The 17964-nt window shown below is 43.8% G+C and overlaps 2 protein-coding genes across 3 annotated transcripts in view; both read left to right on the forward strand.

Moving 5' to 3' along the window:
• The window catches only part of jmjd7 (jumonji domain containing 7), a 172935-nt gene that overhangs the window by 44627 nt on the left and 110344 nt on the right, over nucleotides 1–17964 (forward strand). The gene's annotated exons all lie outside the window — the stretch shown is intronic.
• The window catches only part of mapkbp1 (mitogen-activated protein kinase binding protein 1), a 44934-nt gene that overhangs the window by 15730 nt on the left and 11240 nt on the right, over nucleotides 1–17964 (forward strand). The window contains exons 11-27 of one of the 2 annotated variants that reach the window (XM_072365293.1): nucleotides 1107–1241; nucleotides 3712–3920; nucleotides 4003–4094; nucleotides 6862–6987; nucleotides 7096–7166; nucleotides 7341–7462; nucleotides 7888–7963; nucleotides 8041–8152; nucleotides 8281–8344; nucleotides 8455–8583; nucleotides 9711–9841; nucleotides 10452–10489; nucleotides 11812–11952; nucleotides 12047–12175; nucleotides 13200–13324; nucleotides 13504–13619; nucleotides 13696–13872. In XM_072365293.1, the coding sequence (XP_072221394.1) occupies nucleotides 1107–1241; nucleotides 3712–3920; nucleotides 4003–4094; nucleotides 6862–6987; nucleotides 7096–7166; nucleotides 7341–7462; nucleotides 7888–7963; nucleotides 8041–8152; nucleotides 8281–8344; nucleotides 8455–8583; nucleotides 9711–9841; nucleotides 10452–10489; nucleotides 11812–11952; nucleotides 12047–12175; nucleotides 13200–13324; nucleotides 13504–13619; nucleotides 13696–13872 (1993 nt within the window). Of the gene's footprint in view, nucleotides 1–1106; nucleotides 1242–3711; nucleotides 3921–4002; nucleotides 4095–6861; nucleotides 6988–7095; nucleotides 7167–7340; nucleotides 7463–7887; nucleotides 7964–8040; nucleotides 8153–8280; nucleotides 8345–8454; nucleotides 8584–9710; nucleotides 9842–10451; nucleotides 10490–11811; nucleotides 11953–12046; nucleotides 12176–13199; nucleotides 13325–13503; nucleotides 13629–13695; nucleotides 13873–17964 lie in introns of both variants that reach the window. The other variant, XM_072365292.1, reaches the window with a different exon arrangement.

Genomic DNA, 17964 nt, shown 5'->3' on the forward strand with positions numbered 1-17964 from the left:
ACTTTAATATTTGGTAGCTGACAGTAGGGCTGTAATCAACCAAAGAAATTCTGGTCGGCTGAAATTTCTAGTAAAAATCGACGAATCGGGAGGGAGGGGGTGGCAAACTCGAGTCTGTCTAAAAAATATATAGAATTCAGTTGTGATATGTACAGAATGATATGACCGGAAATATAGATGAAGATGGCAGGAATGAATACTGGAGACAGGAAGGGGATGTGCGTAGAGAGATGGGGGAGAGTGCTGCTGTTATTTCAGCTCTTTGGGAATGGTTTGTTTAGGAGGGTCATGGCCTGGGGGAAGAAACTGTTCAGGTGTCTGGTGGTTTTGGTCTTGATAGACCTGAGCCTGATGTGGGAGGGTTGCAAACAGGGACTGAGCTGGGTGTGATGGGTAAACCTCTATCCTTCCAGCCCTCTTCCAGCCTGGGTCTGCCACCGTGCAGAGCACACACGGTCCTTCTGTGGACAGTAAAATGAGTTGCTCTGCAGTTTGAGGAGTTTTTAGGGTCACAATGTGGTTTCATAGTTAGGGTCAGACCATGGTTAGGTTTAGGGTAAAGTGCGGCAGAATGTCAATGGTGAATAAACATTAAACACACACAAACCTGCTTTTCTTCTTAAGACAAAGCATTGCATCGATCACAAACACAATTTCTGTTGTTCTGGCAGGTCGAAAATACTGTAGTAAAAGTTTCTCCGTGCATGTAATCCTGTGTAATCGGTCTGCAATGCATTCTGGAGGTGTGCTTCCACTATGTTCAATTCAATTCAGTTTAATATTTCATACAGATAATACATACAATAATTTCATCTCAAGGCACTTTAAAGATACAGTCCAATTCAAGCCAATTAGACTCCAATTCACTCTCGTATAATCTAATATAATCAAACTAATTAAATACCCAATTAGTGCAATTCATAAGAAGCCAATTTTAAAAAGTAGCTGTTTTTTACTGGGCTGTTCACAGCAGCAATGTGCTGATTCTGTAATAACTTCAAACAAATAGTTCCAAGAAAAGAAAAGTTTAAACTCACTGGACCAGCAAACAAATTGATGGAAGTCATGTGACACCTGTAATCACTCCTCACGCTGGGCTCCTGCAGGTCTACACAGAGGGGGGAGGAAGAGGTGAGGTGCAAATTCCCCCTGGATCCTTCCTGTCCTGCTCCTCTGACAACACCATCCGGCTGTGGAACATCGACGGACACAACGTCCTCCACAGGAACATCCTGAGCCACGTACGGCTGCACCTGTTCATTAAACTTTCCTCACCTATACCTCACCTATACCTCATCTATACCTCATCTATCTATACCTCATCTATACCTCATCTATACCTCACCTATACCTCTCCTATACCTCACCTATACCTCTCCTATCTATACCTCTCCTATACCTCACCTATACCTCACCTACCTATACCTCACCTATCTATACCTCACCTATACCTCATCTATACCTCATCTATCTATACCTCATCTATACCTCACCTATACCTCTCCTATACCTCACCTATACCTCTCCTATCTATACCTCTCCTATACCTCACCTATACCTCACCTACCTATACCTCACCTATCTATACCTCACCTATACCTCATCTATACCTCACATATACCTCACCTATACCTCACCTACCTATACCTCACCTATCTATACCTCACCTATACCTCATCTATACCTCACATATCTATACCTCACCTATACCTCATCTATCTATACCTTATCTATACCTCACCTATACCTCACCTATACCTCATCTATCTATACCTTATCTATACCTCACCTATACCTCACCTACCTATACCTCACCTATCTATACCTCATCTATACCTCACATATCTATACCTCACCTATACCTCACCTATACCTCATCTATCTATACCTTATCTATACCTCACCTATACCTCACCTATACCTCATCTATCTATACCTTATCTATACCTCACCTATACCTCATCTATACGTCACCTATACCTCATCTATCTATACCTCACCTATCTATACCTCACCTATACCTCATCTATCTATACCTCACATATCTATACCTCACCTATACCTCAACTATCTATACCTCACCTATACCTCACCTATCTATACCTCACCTATACCTCATCTATCTATACCTCACCTATACCTAATCTATACCTCTCCTATACCTCACCTATACCTAATCTATACCTCTCCTATACCTCACCTATCTATACCTCACCTATACCTCATCTATCTATACCTCACATATCTATACCTCACCTATACCTCATCTATCTATACCTCACCTATACCTCACCTATCTATACCTCACCTATACCTCATCTATCTATACCTCACCTATACCTAATCTATACCTCTCCTATACATCACCTATACCTCATCTATACCTCATCTATACGTCACCTATACCTCTCCTATACCTCTCCTATACCTCATCTATACCTCATCTATACGTCACCTATACCTCATCTATACCTCTCCTATACCTCATCTATACCTCACCTATACCTCATCTATCTATACCTCTCCTATACCTCATCTATACGTCACCTATACCTCTCCTATACCTCTCCTATACCTCACCTATACCTCTCCTATACCTAATCTATACCTCATCTATACCTCACCTATACCTAACCTATACCTCACCTATCTATACCTCTCCTATACCTCATCTATACGTCACCTATACCTCATCTATACCTCATCTATACCTCACCTATATCTCACCTATACCTAATCTATACCTCATCTATACCTCATCTATACCTCACCTATACCTCATCTATACCTCACCTATACCTCACCTATACCTCACCTATCTATACCTCTCCTATACCTCATCTATACGTCACCTATACCTCATCTATACCTCATCTATACCTCACCTATATCTCACCTATACCTAATCTATACCTCATCTATACCTCTCCTATACCTCTCCTATACCTCACCTATACCCTCTCCTATACCTCACCTATACCTCTCCTATACCTCATCTATTCCTCACCTATACCTCTCCTATACCTCTCCTATACCTCACCTATACCTCACCTATACCTCACCTATACCTCATCTATACCTCACCTATACCTCATCTATACCTCACCTATACCTAACCTATACCTCACCTATCTATACCTCTCCTATACCTCATCTATACGTCACCTATACCTCATCTATACCTCATCTATACCTCACCTATATCTCACCTATACCTAATCTATACCTCATCTATACCTCTCCTATACCTCTCCTATACCTCACCTATACCCTCTCCTATACCTCACCTATACCTCTCCTATACCTCATCTATTCCTCACCTATACCTCTCCTATACCTCACCTATACCTCTCCTATACCTCATCTATTCCTCACCTATACCTCTCCTATACCTCACCTATACCTCTCCTATACCTCACCTATACCTCACCTATACCTCATCTATACCTCATCTATACCTCACCTATATCTCACCTATACCTAATCTATACCTCATCTATACCTATCCTATACCTCTCCTATACCTCACCTATACCCTCTCCTATACCTCACCTATACCTCTCCTATACCTCATCTATTCCTCTCCTATACCTCACCTATACCTCTCCTATACCTCACCTATACCTCTCCTATACCTCACCTATACCTCACCTCCTCACGTGTGCTCACCTGCCAATGACTTCTGCTAAGCTCTGACTTCTGACTCCTCAGGACTTACAGAAGATCATTTACGTGGACAGCAATACCACCAGCCTCCTGGACACAGAGAGCATCGCTGTTGCCAGTGGGAACACAGAAAAGACGGGTGTGTCAGGGTCAGAGGGGCCGCAGGTGGACCAGAGCAGGGTTGGCATCAGGACCCTGAGAGTCAGTCCGAATGGACAGCACCTGGCCTCTGGAGACCGTGTGGGAGTCCTCAGGTGAGGACGCCTTAAAAAGAGTCAGTTTGGCACGTTACGGTGTGTGTACTCTATGTGTTTTCATGATGTTTTTGCATCCTAGGATTCACGATCTTGAGTGTATGGCAGAGATCTTGAACGTACAGGCTCACGACTCAGAAATTCTCTGCCTCGAGTTCTCCAAACCAGACACTGGTGAGTGTACTCACGATGTCACGTTAAAACACGACGCAGTGTGTGTCGTAATTATCAGAATACAGGACAAAACACTGAATAACAATATGAAAAATACGATCATATGCTAGAATACATCATTTCACAGAAGGAATATGACATGTGAAGACACCAATGATACAAAGACCACATCATCTGCCACAATATGCACACACAGTTCAACATTTTTATCAGCCTTACCACTCAGTGAGTTTGTCCGTACAGGCAGAGCTGACATTTTAAGTTAGAAGTTGTCTTTTAAGTTAAAAGACGGGAGTCTTTAAACGTCATTAAACGGTTAATGATAGAAAACAGTATAAACAGCACAGTAGGACAACGAGTATAATTATGGATAAGACAAAAACAGCTCCGTATGACAGCGAGAATACCCACAATAACACTAAAGCAGAGCTTTTAAGTCCAGGTTCAATGTTTGTTTTGGGTCATTCCTCTGAAAGATGACTGACCAAACACAGTATTTGTGTGGAGAACTTGCCACAGAATACGTTTAGCAGCACAGGTGCTGTAAGTAGTTGTCAGCAGGTGAAGGGCGGACAGATGGGGAAGGGTTTTGCTGATGAACATGAAAGCGAATTTCATGACAAAGATAACCAGTTACCAAAAGAACAAATAATGTATGTTCAAAATGGAGCCTTAATAGCACACTGGACTGACTGCAGAGTGATAAAGGACTTTAAGTTTGACTAATATGTAACATCTGCACAGTATAGCTTTAACCTTAGAGCTTAATTTACTGATATGCCATGAAAAGGACCTCAGTGAATATATATATATATATATATATATGTATATATTCACTGAGGAGACTGAACACTTCCTACAGAATCACATGATCTCAGTAAAAACAGGAACATTGGGCCTCATGCAACAACAGATTTGTTTTCTGTTCTTAAGTTGTGATTTAAGAGAATTTACACATTCACCAATGTTTTCGTATTTTGAGTTTTCTTTCATGTACGAACAGAATTTACGAGTGATCCAGACCCGTTGTAGGAGTCACGTAAAATAGCTGTTATTCAAGGCATCAAGGTCATGGATTGTATATTTAATTACTTTGAAGCAGTCATAGATAAATACATACATCATGTTATTATGTTTGACTTAAATGATGCTCTAAGTGAATGTTAAGTTGACTCTGTATGTGTGGTACTGCTCTATGGAAGGCATGCTGCGTTTTGCACATTATTGTCATGAACGAGGGTTTCCCACTACCTGAAGCAACCCAGGCAGACCAGAAGCTGCGGTGCCAGAAGACCCCCCAAATTACAACAAATGTCATCTCAAGGCACTTAAATAATATAGTCCAATTCAAGCCAATTGGAATTCAATTCATTGTAATCATAATCCAATGAAATCCAATTAATCTTCGCTGTAGCAGGTCCCATAATTCCACTGCTGGCACTGCTAAAAATGACAGATTTTCCTTTTTGGATCTCTGAAAGTAGAACTTCAACCTCAGAGCCCGTAAAGTCGTTCTTTTGGCGCCTTGATGCAGTTCTCATGACTCAACACTTCCAGGCACATGACAGAGGAAGCATAGCCTTATATGGTGTTATTTTGGGCGTGGAGTATGCACATTTACTATCCTCGTGCACGTGCACTTAAACTTAGCGTTTGTAGAATCTGACGTGTTCGTACGAGACCTTCTTACGGAAAAAAGTGAGAGAAATTTAGAATGAAAATACGAAAATGTTCTTGCATGAGGCCCAGTGTGTATAAGGTATCTTACAGCAGTCAGTACGCACTCAAAAGGGTTCTAATGGCAAATGAAACAGTTAGTCTTTGTTTTTATATTGTGTCACTTCTGCATCTGGAAAGAGTGGGTCCACTTTCTAAGGTTTCCACAGACTGCTGAGCATGTTGCAGCAGCACTGTTCTGCACTGAGAGTGCTCTGTCCGCTGGCTGCTGCCGGTAACTCGCTGACGAACTGGAGCCACATCTGAAGTGGAGTAGCCCTGCAAAGGTCTGTCCCACATGGAAGAGGAGAAAACATGTCCCCACAGCGCTGAAATGTCTTCATTTTGTTCTTAACACATGAGCTGCTGCTGCAGTCTACGTCTCTCTGGGTTAAACCTGCAACCTCAACATTCCTGTTGCCCAGGAAACAGCTGCAGAGCCAGAGGAATGCTGAGACTCACGTGCACACATGTGCACACGCTCAGCAGTTTAACAGGAGAAGCTGACATGTCGTGTATTTTCCAGAAGCAGCTGATCAAAGACCTGCAGTCAGTAGAAAAGTTTTGTTGCCTTTGTGGTAAAGACAGCAGGAGAGAACTCAAACTTTAACAAGTGGAAAAGTCAGATCAGTGAGATCAACCCCTTCAAAGTAAAGCAGAGGAAGTCCGTCATCTTCTGAACAGGCTGCAGTGAATGTTGAACAGAGACACATTGATGCTGTTGAGATTCAGAACTCAGAACAGAAATAACAAAAGCTGGATTAAATTATTTTTATTATTATTAAGTCTGACATCAGTTAAGTGAAGATTCTCAGATTCTTGGCGTTTTCCACCAAGGTCAGCGATGTATTTCATAAATTTAACGTGAGGAATTCTGCTCGACTCCAAACTGTAAGCTTGTTCTTCCTTTTCCTGAGCTCCTCTCCAGCAGAGTTCATGACATTTGTAGCAACCTGACAGCAACAGACGTATTCCTGCACCCCCGCTGCACTCGTAGCAGGATATAAACAGCAGAATACTTCATGTCCATGTTCTGCTGTCTGTCTCTCAGGTCTCCAGTTATTAGCCACAGCCAGCCGGGACCGACTGATCCACGTCCTGGATGCGGGCAACGACTATAGTCTGGTTCAGACTCTGGATGAACACTCGTCCTCCATCACTGCCGTCAGATTTGCTGGTCAGTTGCTCTGAACTCTGACCCCTGGGAACCTGTGCAGCCTGCTGCTGTCTGGGCTGCTTGCTAGCTGCTGCTATCTTTGACTTCTGCTCTTCTTCTGTCCATCAGCCAATGAGGGGAAAGTGCGGATGATCAGCTGCGGGGCCGATAAGAGCGTCTACTTCCGGACAGCTCAACAGGTCAGATCAGCGCCTCAGTAAAGTCACTGAATCAGGCTAAACATGTGGGTTTTAGAGCAGAGAATTATGTTGATATAAAAAAGAGTGAAACGTGTAAATAGAGGAGGCAACCCACAAATGAATGAAAGCTTAACCCAATCATCACGTTCAGGCCGTTCTCCTCTTCCTCCTCAGCTGGGGGAGGGTTTGGAGTTCACACGAACACATCACATTGTCAGGAAGACGACTTTGTACGACATGGATGTTGAACCAACCAGGAAGTACGCAGCAGTGGGCTGTCAGGACCGCAACATCAGGTAATGCTGCAGCCAATCACTGAGCTGTAAACCGTAAGCAGCACGTCTTATGACCTCATCACAGGACGGTTAAAGAGCAGAGGGTCATGGCTAGTGTAGTGTATGCATATGAAAAACATCTGTCAGTCATTTCAAGTGAATTTGAAATCAGGGTCCGTCACCGTGGTAACTGATTCTAGAAATCTAAGCTCCTCCACACCAGGTAAGCCAGTCACTGCTCAGTTCTCTTTGAAAAGGAAAAGATAAAAGAGTCATGGGTGGGGGAGTCTTTTTTTGTCTTGGAAAGAAAGCATTCTGTTGGACTGTCACTGCCCTTCATCGTCTTCATCATGTGTCAGAACAGGAGGAAAGTGGAGACTCTGACTCTTACAGATCTGTAGCTAACATGAACTGTTTTATTCAAATCTCTGAACTCTGTTCTGTAGGATCTTTAACATCAGTAATGGTAAACAGAAGAAGTTGTATAAAGGTTCCCAGGGTGAAGATGGGACCATCATTAAGGTATGTCAGTCTATGGTTGCCGTAGTAACTTTTCGTTGGAACATGGGGTAAGAGTCTCCTCCTCCCTGCGTCATCAGGTGCAGATCGACCCGTCAGGACTCTACATCGCCACCTCCTGCTCAGACAAGAACATCAGTATATTTGACTTCTTCTCTGGAGAATGTGTGGCCACCATGTTCGGACACTCAGGTCCGTCTGTAGTTGTATTTGTGCGTGTTTCTTTGATGTTTGTCAGAGTTTCTGTGTGCATGTTGTGAGTTGTTGAATGCAGAATGTATTCCTGGGGAAACAGAAGCAGAAATGTGTTTGTGTTTCAGAGATTGTAACAGGGATGAAGTTCAGCAGTGACTGCAGACACCTTATCACGGTGTCGGGAGACAGGTACACCTCAGCTGTCTGTTGGCACATTTACAGCTGCAGCACAGCACTGTGGGGCCACCTCTGACAATAATCCATCCCTTCCTTTCTCGTGAATGTGTGTGGGTGTTCAGCTGCATTTTTGTGTGGCGTTTGAGTCCAGAAATCACCATCAGGATGAAGCAGCGACATGCTGAGCTCCAACCCCCCAGTACCATACCCAACTCCCAGAAAACACCTCAGCAGAGAGCCACAAAGCTCAGGTAGAGTTTACCAGCACAAGCAGAGAACCTCACAACTGATGAGAAAGTGTGTCCAAAGTTAAAGGAGATCGTGTACCAGAGAAATTCACTGAACCTGCACAAAAGGTTGAAACATTGAATTTGGATTCAAATCAAAGCGGTAGTTCAGGCTGGAGCCATCGTCAGTGATGCTAAATACGTGTGTTGTAGGACAGTGCAGTACAGGCTTACAGCAGCTTCATCTGTCATGGTGAAGTCCTGCTATTAGTCTAACATCCTGCGATGGAGCACGTCAACTCTCATGATTTTATCCAAAGCAACTAGGGTAATTAGGGCAGATAGGGTGAGGGGAGTCTTTCCTAAGGAGGGTAGTACATTTAATGCAGGGGATTTGAACCCAGAAAGGTGGCCATCATACCACTACACTATCCAGTCCCTATACTCTGGTGAGTGGAGCATTGATTCTGTAATGACTTCCAGTTAAATGGCGAAGCATCAAAATTCCCCGTGGATGTGTTGAATATACATAACTGTATATATATATATATATATATATATACTATAACATAACTGAAGTACAATACTGACGTGTAAATCTGTTCTGGAGCAGATTGGGATTATATGTGTGACGTTTGGTGCAGATCGGTTGTAAAATGTGGCAGATATATATATCAATTCCCTGTTTTGTGCTGAGTTTGGTAATTTTGTGGGACCGCCACGCCCATTGATGACAACTCAAGCTCTTAATAACTTTTAATTACACGTCTTAAGAGTATATGGACCCAATTTCAGACCTGTGTGATGAGTTGGATGGGTGAAACTTTTTCAGTTTAGGCTGTACCTCCAAGAGGCTTTTTTGTTTTATACATGATGGTGAAATTAGCCAGAGGGGCTGTAGTTTAGGGGCAGCTGTAGAGCCAGTTTCCCACATGGATCATGTTAAAATACAACAATTTTCACTACAACTTTCAGGACTTCTGGGGGATGGGCAGTCCCCCAAAAAGCCACTTCATTTGGCATATGAATAACAATGCCAAACGCTTGCATTTCAGTGGGCCTTTGCACTGCCTTTGGTGCCTAAAATTTGGTTGGAGCTCAGTCTGAAGAATGACTGTAGTGCAATGACGTTTAATCATGTTTGTGAGCAGCAGCAGGGAGACACCGACTCCGTGTGTCGTCACCTTGTCGTCTGACACCGACGCAGAGGAGGAGGAGGAGGAGGAGGTGGAGCTCGACTGTCCTTATATGGTCAATACAGGAAGTCTGGAGGATGAGACAGGTTAGCTTCCACGTTTGCACATTATTTTAAAGATGCCCTTATACTACACTTCTGTTCAATGACATGTCTATTACGGGTTATGAATAATCATTAAGTAATTAATCATTTGGTCAGTTAAGTGCTAGAAAGCTCTGTCATTAAATAAATCACAAGAGTGACAGTTAAAGGCTTTTTAATCAGTGAAGAGAACATCAGAGGTTACAGTAACACCAGAGATTTTTGCTCTTTGGCGTCCCCTACACATGCTTTCATAAGAGAAATCTCTGTGTGATCCTTGCACATGCACAGCCATACACATGAATTTGTTATCATGCTGAAGAGGCGACAAAGACGCCATCAAATTCCCACAAAAATGCCAGTGAAACCTGTGAGGTGCAGGGCTGAAGAGCCAAGTCATGAACCGCTGTATCTAAGCCTCTTAGATTAACACTCCAGGGTAGTTTCAGGCCCTGGACTGTACACAACAAAAGTCCACGTACTTCAAAATGAGTCAGAAGCTCATAGTTTTAAGGTTCACAAACGTCTCTGGTGTTGCTTTAGACGGAAGTTAAACTCCCTTATTCCCATCTACAGTGTGATGATGCATGTTTTCACTGTTGTTTCCCCTCAGCAGCGTCCTATGAGGCGTACGGCGGCGACAGCAGGAAGGTCAGTGAACCAGACTTTTGCAGCTGATTTTCCTTCTCTCTGTTTGAGACTTTAGAAGTTAGGGTTAGGTCTGTTTGAGACTTTAGAAGTTAGGGTTAGGTCTGTTTGAGACTTTAGAAGTTAGGGTTAGGTCTGTTTGAGACTTTAGAAGTTAGGGTTAGGTCTGTTTGAGACTTTAGAAGTTAGGGTTAGGTCTGTTTGAGACTTTAGAAGTTAGGGTTAGGTCTGTTTGAGACTTTAGAAGTTAGGGTTAGGTCTGTTTGAGACTTTAGAAGTTAGGGTTAGGCCTGTTTGAGACTTTAGAAGTTAGGGTTAGGCCTGTTTGAGACTTTAGAAGTTAGGGTTAGGCCTGTTTGAGACTTTAGAAGTTAGGGTTAGGCCTGTTCGAGACTTTAGAAGTTAGGGTTAGGCCTGTTTGAGACTTTAGAAGTTAGGGTTAGGCCTGTTCGAGACTTTAGAAGTTAGGGTTAGGCCTGTTCGAGACTTTAGAAGTTAGGGTTAGGCCTGTTCGAGACTTTAGAAGTTAGGGTTAGGCCTGTTCGAGACTTTAGAAGTTAGGGTTAGGCCTGTTCGAGACTTTAGAAGTTAGGGTTAGGCCTGTTCGAGACTTTAGAAGTTAGGGTTAGGCCTGTTCGAGACTTTAGAAGTTAGGGTTAGGCCTGTTCGAGACTTTAGAAGTTAGGGTTAGGCCTGTTTGAGACTTTAGAAGTTAGGGTTAGGCCTGTTTGAGACTTTAGAAGTTAGGGTTAGGCCTGTTTGAGACTTTAGAAGTTAGGGTTAGGCCTGTTTGAGACTTTAGAAGTTAGGGTTAGGCCTGTTTGAGACTTTAGAAGTTAGGGTTAGGCCTGTTTGAGACTTTAGAAGTTAGGGTTAGGCCTGTTTGAGACTTTAGAAGTTAGGGTTAGGCCTGTTTGAGACTTTAGAAGTTAGGGTTAGGTCTGTTTGAGACTTTAGAAGTTAGGGTTAGGTCTGTTTGAGACTTTAGATGTTAGGGTTAGGGTTAGGTCTGTTTGAGACTTTAGAAGTTAGGGTTAGGTCTGTTTGAGACTTTAGATGTTAGGGTTAGGGTTAGGTCTGTTTGAGACTTTAGAGGTTTAATGGCTTCCACTGAAGGAGATACTTGGACCATTACATTTAGATACACAAACTTAAGGCAGATTTTAATGTCTGACCTAAATCTTTAACCATCTTTGTGGGTTTAACATTCAACAGTGTATGGCAGACTGGACACATAGATTAGACCTTTGTGTATAGATGTGAGACTTCTTCTTCTGTTGCTTTTTGTGGAACCTGTGGAATCTGTGCTCTCTGTGACTCCACAGCAGGCATCGGAGGGTCGACTTCCTCGCCGTCGTTGGTCCAGGAGGACGGCCAATGCTGATGGTGCTTTTATGGTGAAGTCCATGTTGGACCTGAGACTGCTAGACTCATACTGTCCTGAAAGCCAGGAGGAGCAGGTAAAGGTGCGAGCAAACACTGCACAACAAAGTCCAAAAGTTGTTGTTTTTTTTAAGTGTGATGTCAGCTTAGTATTGATGTTTGGTCCTGCCCAACTAGGTTAAGACACAGCTTCAACCTGATAACCTCTTTAGCCTGAGAAGGAGGAGTCAGGGAGTACAGCCAGGGTGTCATATGACCAATGAGGAGATGCAGAGTACCATCAGCCTGCAAGTTACCTCTGCATGGGTAAGAGTGTTGTGGCAAAAAAGATCAACCGTTTGGATGGGGGTCAGGAAAGGAGAAAAGATCAGTAAGAGTGGGACGCTTCCAATAAGAACAATGGAATAGAAAGTACTTTATTCAGATTAGTCAAGTAGTTCAAATTAAAGATATTTACAGAGATTGTACGTTAGAATAATAATGATAATAAATTACTAAATAAACAACTGTGAGAAGAAGAAGAGACTCTGAGTCGTACCTGAATTCCGATCTGTACAGGATGAAAATAAAAGGAGCCAAAACAGTGCCCTGTGGAGCTCCAGAACTGCATTCCAGTGTTCCAGAAACACATCTCCCCATCCTGACATACTGTGGTCTGGCAGTCATATAGTCTATAATCCACGATGCCAGGGAGGGGGGCCACACCCATACCTAGAAGCTTGTCTTTCAGTATGGGAGGCTGTATGGGGCTGAAGGCACTGGAGAAGTCAAAGAACATGATTCTCACATATGAACCAGGCACATCCAGATAAGCATATGCCCGATGCAGCATGTACAGAATCGCCTCTTCCACTCCTATGTGTTTCTGGTAGGCAAACTGGAGGGGGTCAAGATCCTCAGCAACCTGCAATCTCATGCGATGAACAAGGAGTCTCTCCAAGGTCTTCATGATATGAGATGTCAAAGCCACCGGTCTGTAGTCATTCAGCTCCACCGGTTGCCCTAATATGAGACAAGGAGCTTTCCACAGCACCGGGACTTTTTCCATCTGAAGGCTCATATTAAAGAGCCTATGAAGAGGGACTGCTAGTTGACCAGCACAGTCCTCATGTTGCACTTGCAGCAAAGGAAATAAACTAAAGTAACTGTATAGGTAGACGGTTTCGTATCAAATGCAGCACTGTGATCTGGGTCATTATCTTGGCCTTTTCTGGTTGAAGTTGACTCCAAGATGAAATCCTGAAAAAGTCAGGATGTGAACTGGGGCAGATTAGTAAATCTTTAGGTCCACATTTCTTGACATGATGATTTGCATTTTTTGCTTCTACAGGCGGATGACGAGACTGTGATCAATCAGAGACCAGACTTTATCCAGCTGTCCAATCAGAGTCAGAGCAGAGAGGATCCGGTGCTCTTTCCTGACAAATGGGAGGACAGAATGAGCCTGGCAGGCAGGTAGGACTGGTGTGCTATCCAGCTGTCATGAGTAGGTGACTGGTGGGCAGCATTAACTACCTGCAACTTCATCTTTGTCTGCTCAGCGTTGCATTTTGTCTTTTATTTTACATGATGTATGCACCAGAGCTGCAGTGCCTCAGGAAAACGCCCTTTTAAAGCCCTCTGTGTCCTGTCAGTGAGTTCCAGGTGAAGGAGACACAACATACTGCTCCAGATGAACCCAGTCCAGACAGCGGCTGTTCCCTAGGATTCAACTCCACCTTTCCCAGTCCAGACAGACCTGCAAAAGATGGTGAGACAGGTGATGTGAGAACAAATACAGTCTGTAATTCGGTCATCTCCAACTCTTAACCTCCTGTGCCCGTTAGACACAGAACCACTCAGTGTGGACGGGAACTCCTCTGAGCCGGAGATTGAATATGAGGAAGACGAGGGAGGACGAGGATGTGGACGAGTAGGAGCGTCTCAACCCGTCCCTCAGACTCCAGACCAGGAAGCTTTTCTAAAGGAGCACTTTGTCACACTGGCTTACCCGTCTGCCTCAAGTAAAGACCCCAGCAACACAACCAGCAATAACACAACCAGCAACAACACAACCAGCAACACAACCAGCAAAAACACAACCAGCAACACAACCAGAAAAACAACCAGAAACACAACCAGCAACACAACCTCCAGAAACACAACCTCCAGCAACACAACCAGAAAAACAACCAGCAACACAACCAGAGACACAACCTCCAGCAACAAAACCAGCAAAAAGACAACCAGCAACACAACCAGCAACACAACCAGAAAAACAACCAGCAACACAACCAGAGACACAACCTCCAGCAACAAAACCAGCAAAAAGACAACCAGCAACACAACCAGCAACACAACCAGAAAAACAACCAGAAACACAACCAGCAACACAACCAGAAAAACAACCAGCAAACACAACCAGCAACACAACCAGCAACACAACCAGAAACACAACCAGCAATAACACAACCAGCAACACAACCAGCAAAAACACAACCAGCAACACAACCAGCAACACAACCAGAAAAACAACCAGAAACATAACCAGCAACACAACCAGCAATAACACAACCAGCAACACAACCAGCAATAACACAACCAGCAACACAACCAGCAAAAACACAACCAGCAACACAACCAGCAACACAACCAGAAAAACAACCAGAAACATAACCAGCAACACAACCAGCAATAACACAACCAGCAACACAACCAGCAAAAACACAACCAGCAACACAACCAGAAAAACAACCAGAAACACAACCAGCAACACAACCTCCAGAAACACAACCTCCAGCAACACAACCAGAAAAACAACCAGCAACACAACCAGAGACACAACCTCCAGCAACAAAACCAGCAAAAAGACAACCAGCAACACAACCAGCAACACAACCAGAAAAACAACCAGAAACACAACCAGCAACACAACCTCCAGAAACACAACCTCCAGCAACACAACCAGAAAAACAACCAGCAAACACAACCAGCAACACAACCAGCAACACAACCAGAAAAACAACCAGAAACACAACCAGCAACACAACCAGCAATAACACAACCAGCAACACAACCAGCAAAAACACAACCAGCAACACAACCAGCAACACAACCAGAAAAACAACCAGAAACACAACCAGCAACACAACCTCCAGAAACACAACCTCCAGCAACACAACCAGAAAAACAACCAGCAACACAACCAGAGACACAACCTCCAGCAACAAAACCAGCAAAAACACAACCAGCAACACAACCAGCAACACAACCAGAAAAACAACCAGAAACACAACCAGCAACACAACCTCCAGAAACACAACCTCCAGCAACACAACCAGAAAAACAACCAGCAAAAACAACCAGAAACACAACCAGCAAAAACACAACCAGCAACACAACCAGAAAAACAACCAGAAACACAACCAGCAACACAACCTCCAGAAACACAACCTCCAGCAACACAACCAGAAACACAACCAGCAATAACAACCAGAAACACAACCAGCAATAACAACCAGAGACACAACCAGCGACACAACCAGAAACACAACCTCCAGCAACACAACCAGCAAAAACACAACCAGAAACACAACCACAAACACAACCTCCAGCAACACAACCAGCAAAAACAACCAGCAACACAACCAGAGACACAACCAGCAAAAACACAACCAGAGACACAACCAGAAACACAACCAGAAACACAACCTCCAGAAACACAACCTCCAGCAACACAACCAGAAACACAACCAGCAACACAACCAGCAAAAACACAACCAGAAACACAACCAGCAAAAACAACCAGAGACACAACCAGCGACACAACCAGAAACACAACCAGCAACACAACCAGAAACACAACCAGCAAAAACACAACCAGCAACACAACCAGCAAAAACAACCAGCAACACAACCAGAGACACAACCAGCAAAAACACAACCAGCAACACAACCAGCAACACAACCAGAAACACAACCTCCAGAAACACAACCTCCAGCAACACAACCAGCAACACAACCAGAAAAACAACCAGCAAAAACAACCAGAGACACAACCAGCGACACAACCAGAAACACAACCTCCAGCAACACAACCAGCAAAAACACAACCAGAAACACAACCAGCAATAACAACCAGAGACACAACCAGCGACACAACCAGCAACACAACCAGCAAAAACACAACCAGCAACACAACCAGAAAAACAACCAGAAACACAACCAGCAATAACAACCAGAAACACAACCAGCAATAACAACCAGAGACACAACCAGCGACACAACCAGAAACACAACCTCCAGCAACACAACCAGCAAAAACAACCAGCAACACAACCAGAGACACAACCAGCAAAAACACAACCAGAGACACAACCAGAAACACAACCAGAAACACAACCTCCAGAAACACAACCTCCAGCAACACAACCAGAAACACAACCAGCAAAAACACAACCAAAAAAACAACCAGAAACACAACCAGCAAAAACAACCAGAGACACAACCAGCGACACAACCAGAAACACAACCTCCAGCAACACAACCAGCAAAAACACAACCAGAAACACAACCAGCAACACAACCAGAAACACAACCTCCAGCAACACAACCAACAACACAACCAGAGACACAACCAGCAAAAACACAACCAGAGACACAACCAGAAACACAACCCCCAGAAACACAACCTCCAGAAACACAACCTCCAGCAATACAACCAGAAACACAACCAGCAAAACAACCAGAAACACAACCTCCAGCAACAAAACAGAAACACAACCTCCAACAACACAACCAGCAACAATACAACCAGAAACACAACCAGCAACAACACAATCAGAGACACAACCAGAAACGCAACCAACAACACAACCAGAAACGCAACCAGAAACGGAACCTCCAGCAACAAAACAGAAACACAACCTCCAGCAACACAACCAGCAAAAACACAACCAGAAACACAACCAGCAAAAACACAACCAGAAACACAACCAGCAACACAACCAGAAACACAACCAGCAAAAACACAACCAGAAACACAACCAGAAACACAACCTCCAGCAACACAACCAGCAAAAACAACCAGCAACACAACCAGAGACACAACCAGCAAAAACACAACCAGAGACACAACCAGAAACACAACCTCCAGAAACACAACCTCCAGCAATACAACCAGAAACACAACCAGCAAAACAACCAGAAACACAACCTCCAGCAACACAACCAGCAAAAACAACCAGCAACACAACCAGAGACACAACCAGCAAAAACACAACCAGAGACACAACCAGAAACACAACCTCCAGAAACACAACCCCCAGAAACACAACCTCCAGAAACACAACCTCCAGCAACACCTCCAGCAACACCTCCAGCAACACAACCAGCAAAAACACAACCAGAAACACAACCTCCAGCAACACAACCAGCAAAAACAACCAGCAACACAACCAGAGACACAACCAGCAAAAACACAACCAGAGACACAACCAGAAACACAACCTCCAGAAACACAACCTCCAGCAATACAACCAGAAACACAACCAGCAAAACAACCAGAAACACAACCTCCAGCAACAAAACAGAAACACAACCTCCAACAACACAACCAGCAACAATACAACCAGAAACACAACCAGCAACAACACAACCAGAGACACAACCAGAAACACAACCAGCAACAATACAACCAGAAACGCAACCAACAACACAACCAGAAACGCAACCAGAAACACAACCTCCAGCAACAAAACAGAAACACAACCTCCAACAACACAACCAGCAACAATACAACCAGAAACACAACCAGCAACAACACAACCAGAGACACAACCAGAAACACAACCAGCAACAATACAACCAGAAACGCAACCAACAACACAACCAGAAACGCAACCAGAAACGGAACCTCCAGCAACAAAACAGAAACACAACCTCCAACAACACAACCAGCAGCAATACAACCAGAAACGCAACCTCCAACAACACAACCAGAAACACAACCGGAAACGCAACCTCCAACAACACAACCAGAAACACAGCCTCCAGCAACACAACCAGCAAAAACACAACCAGAAACGCAACCTCCAACAACACAACCAGAAACACAA

This window comes from Leuresthes tenuis, unplaced genomic scaffold (assembly GCF_036924035.1).
Source record: "Leuresthes tenuis unplaced genomic scaffold, fLeuTen1.0.hap1 SCAF_15, whole genome shotgun sequence".
Classification (NCBI taxonomy): domain Eukaryota; kingdom Metazoa; phylum Chordata; class Actinopteri; order Atheriniformes; family Atherinopsidae; genus Leuresthes; species Leuresthes tenuis.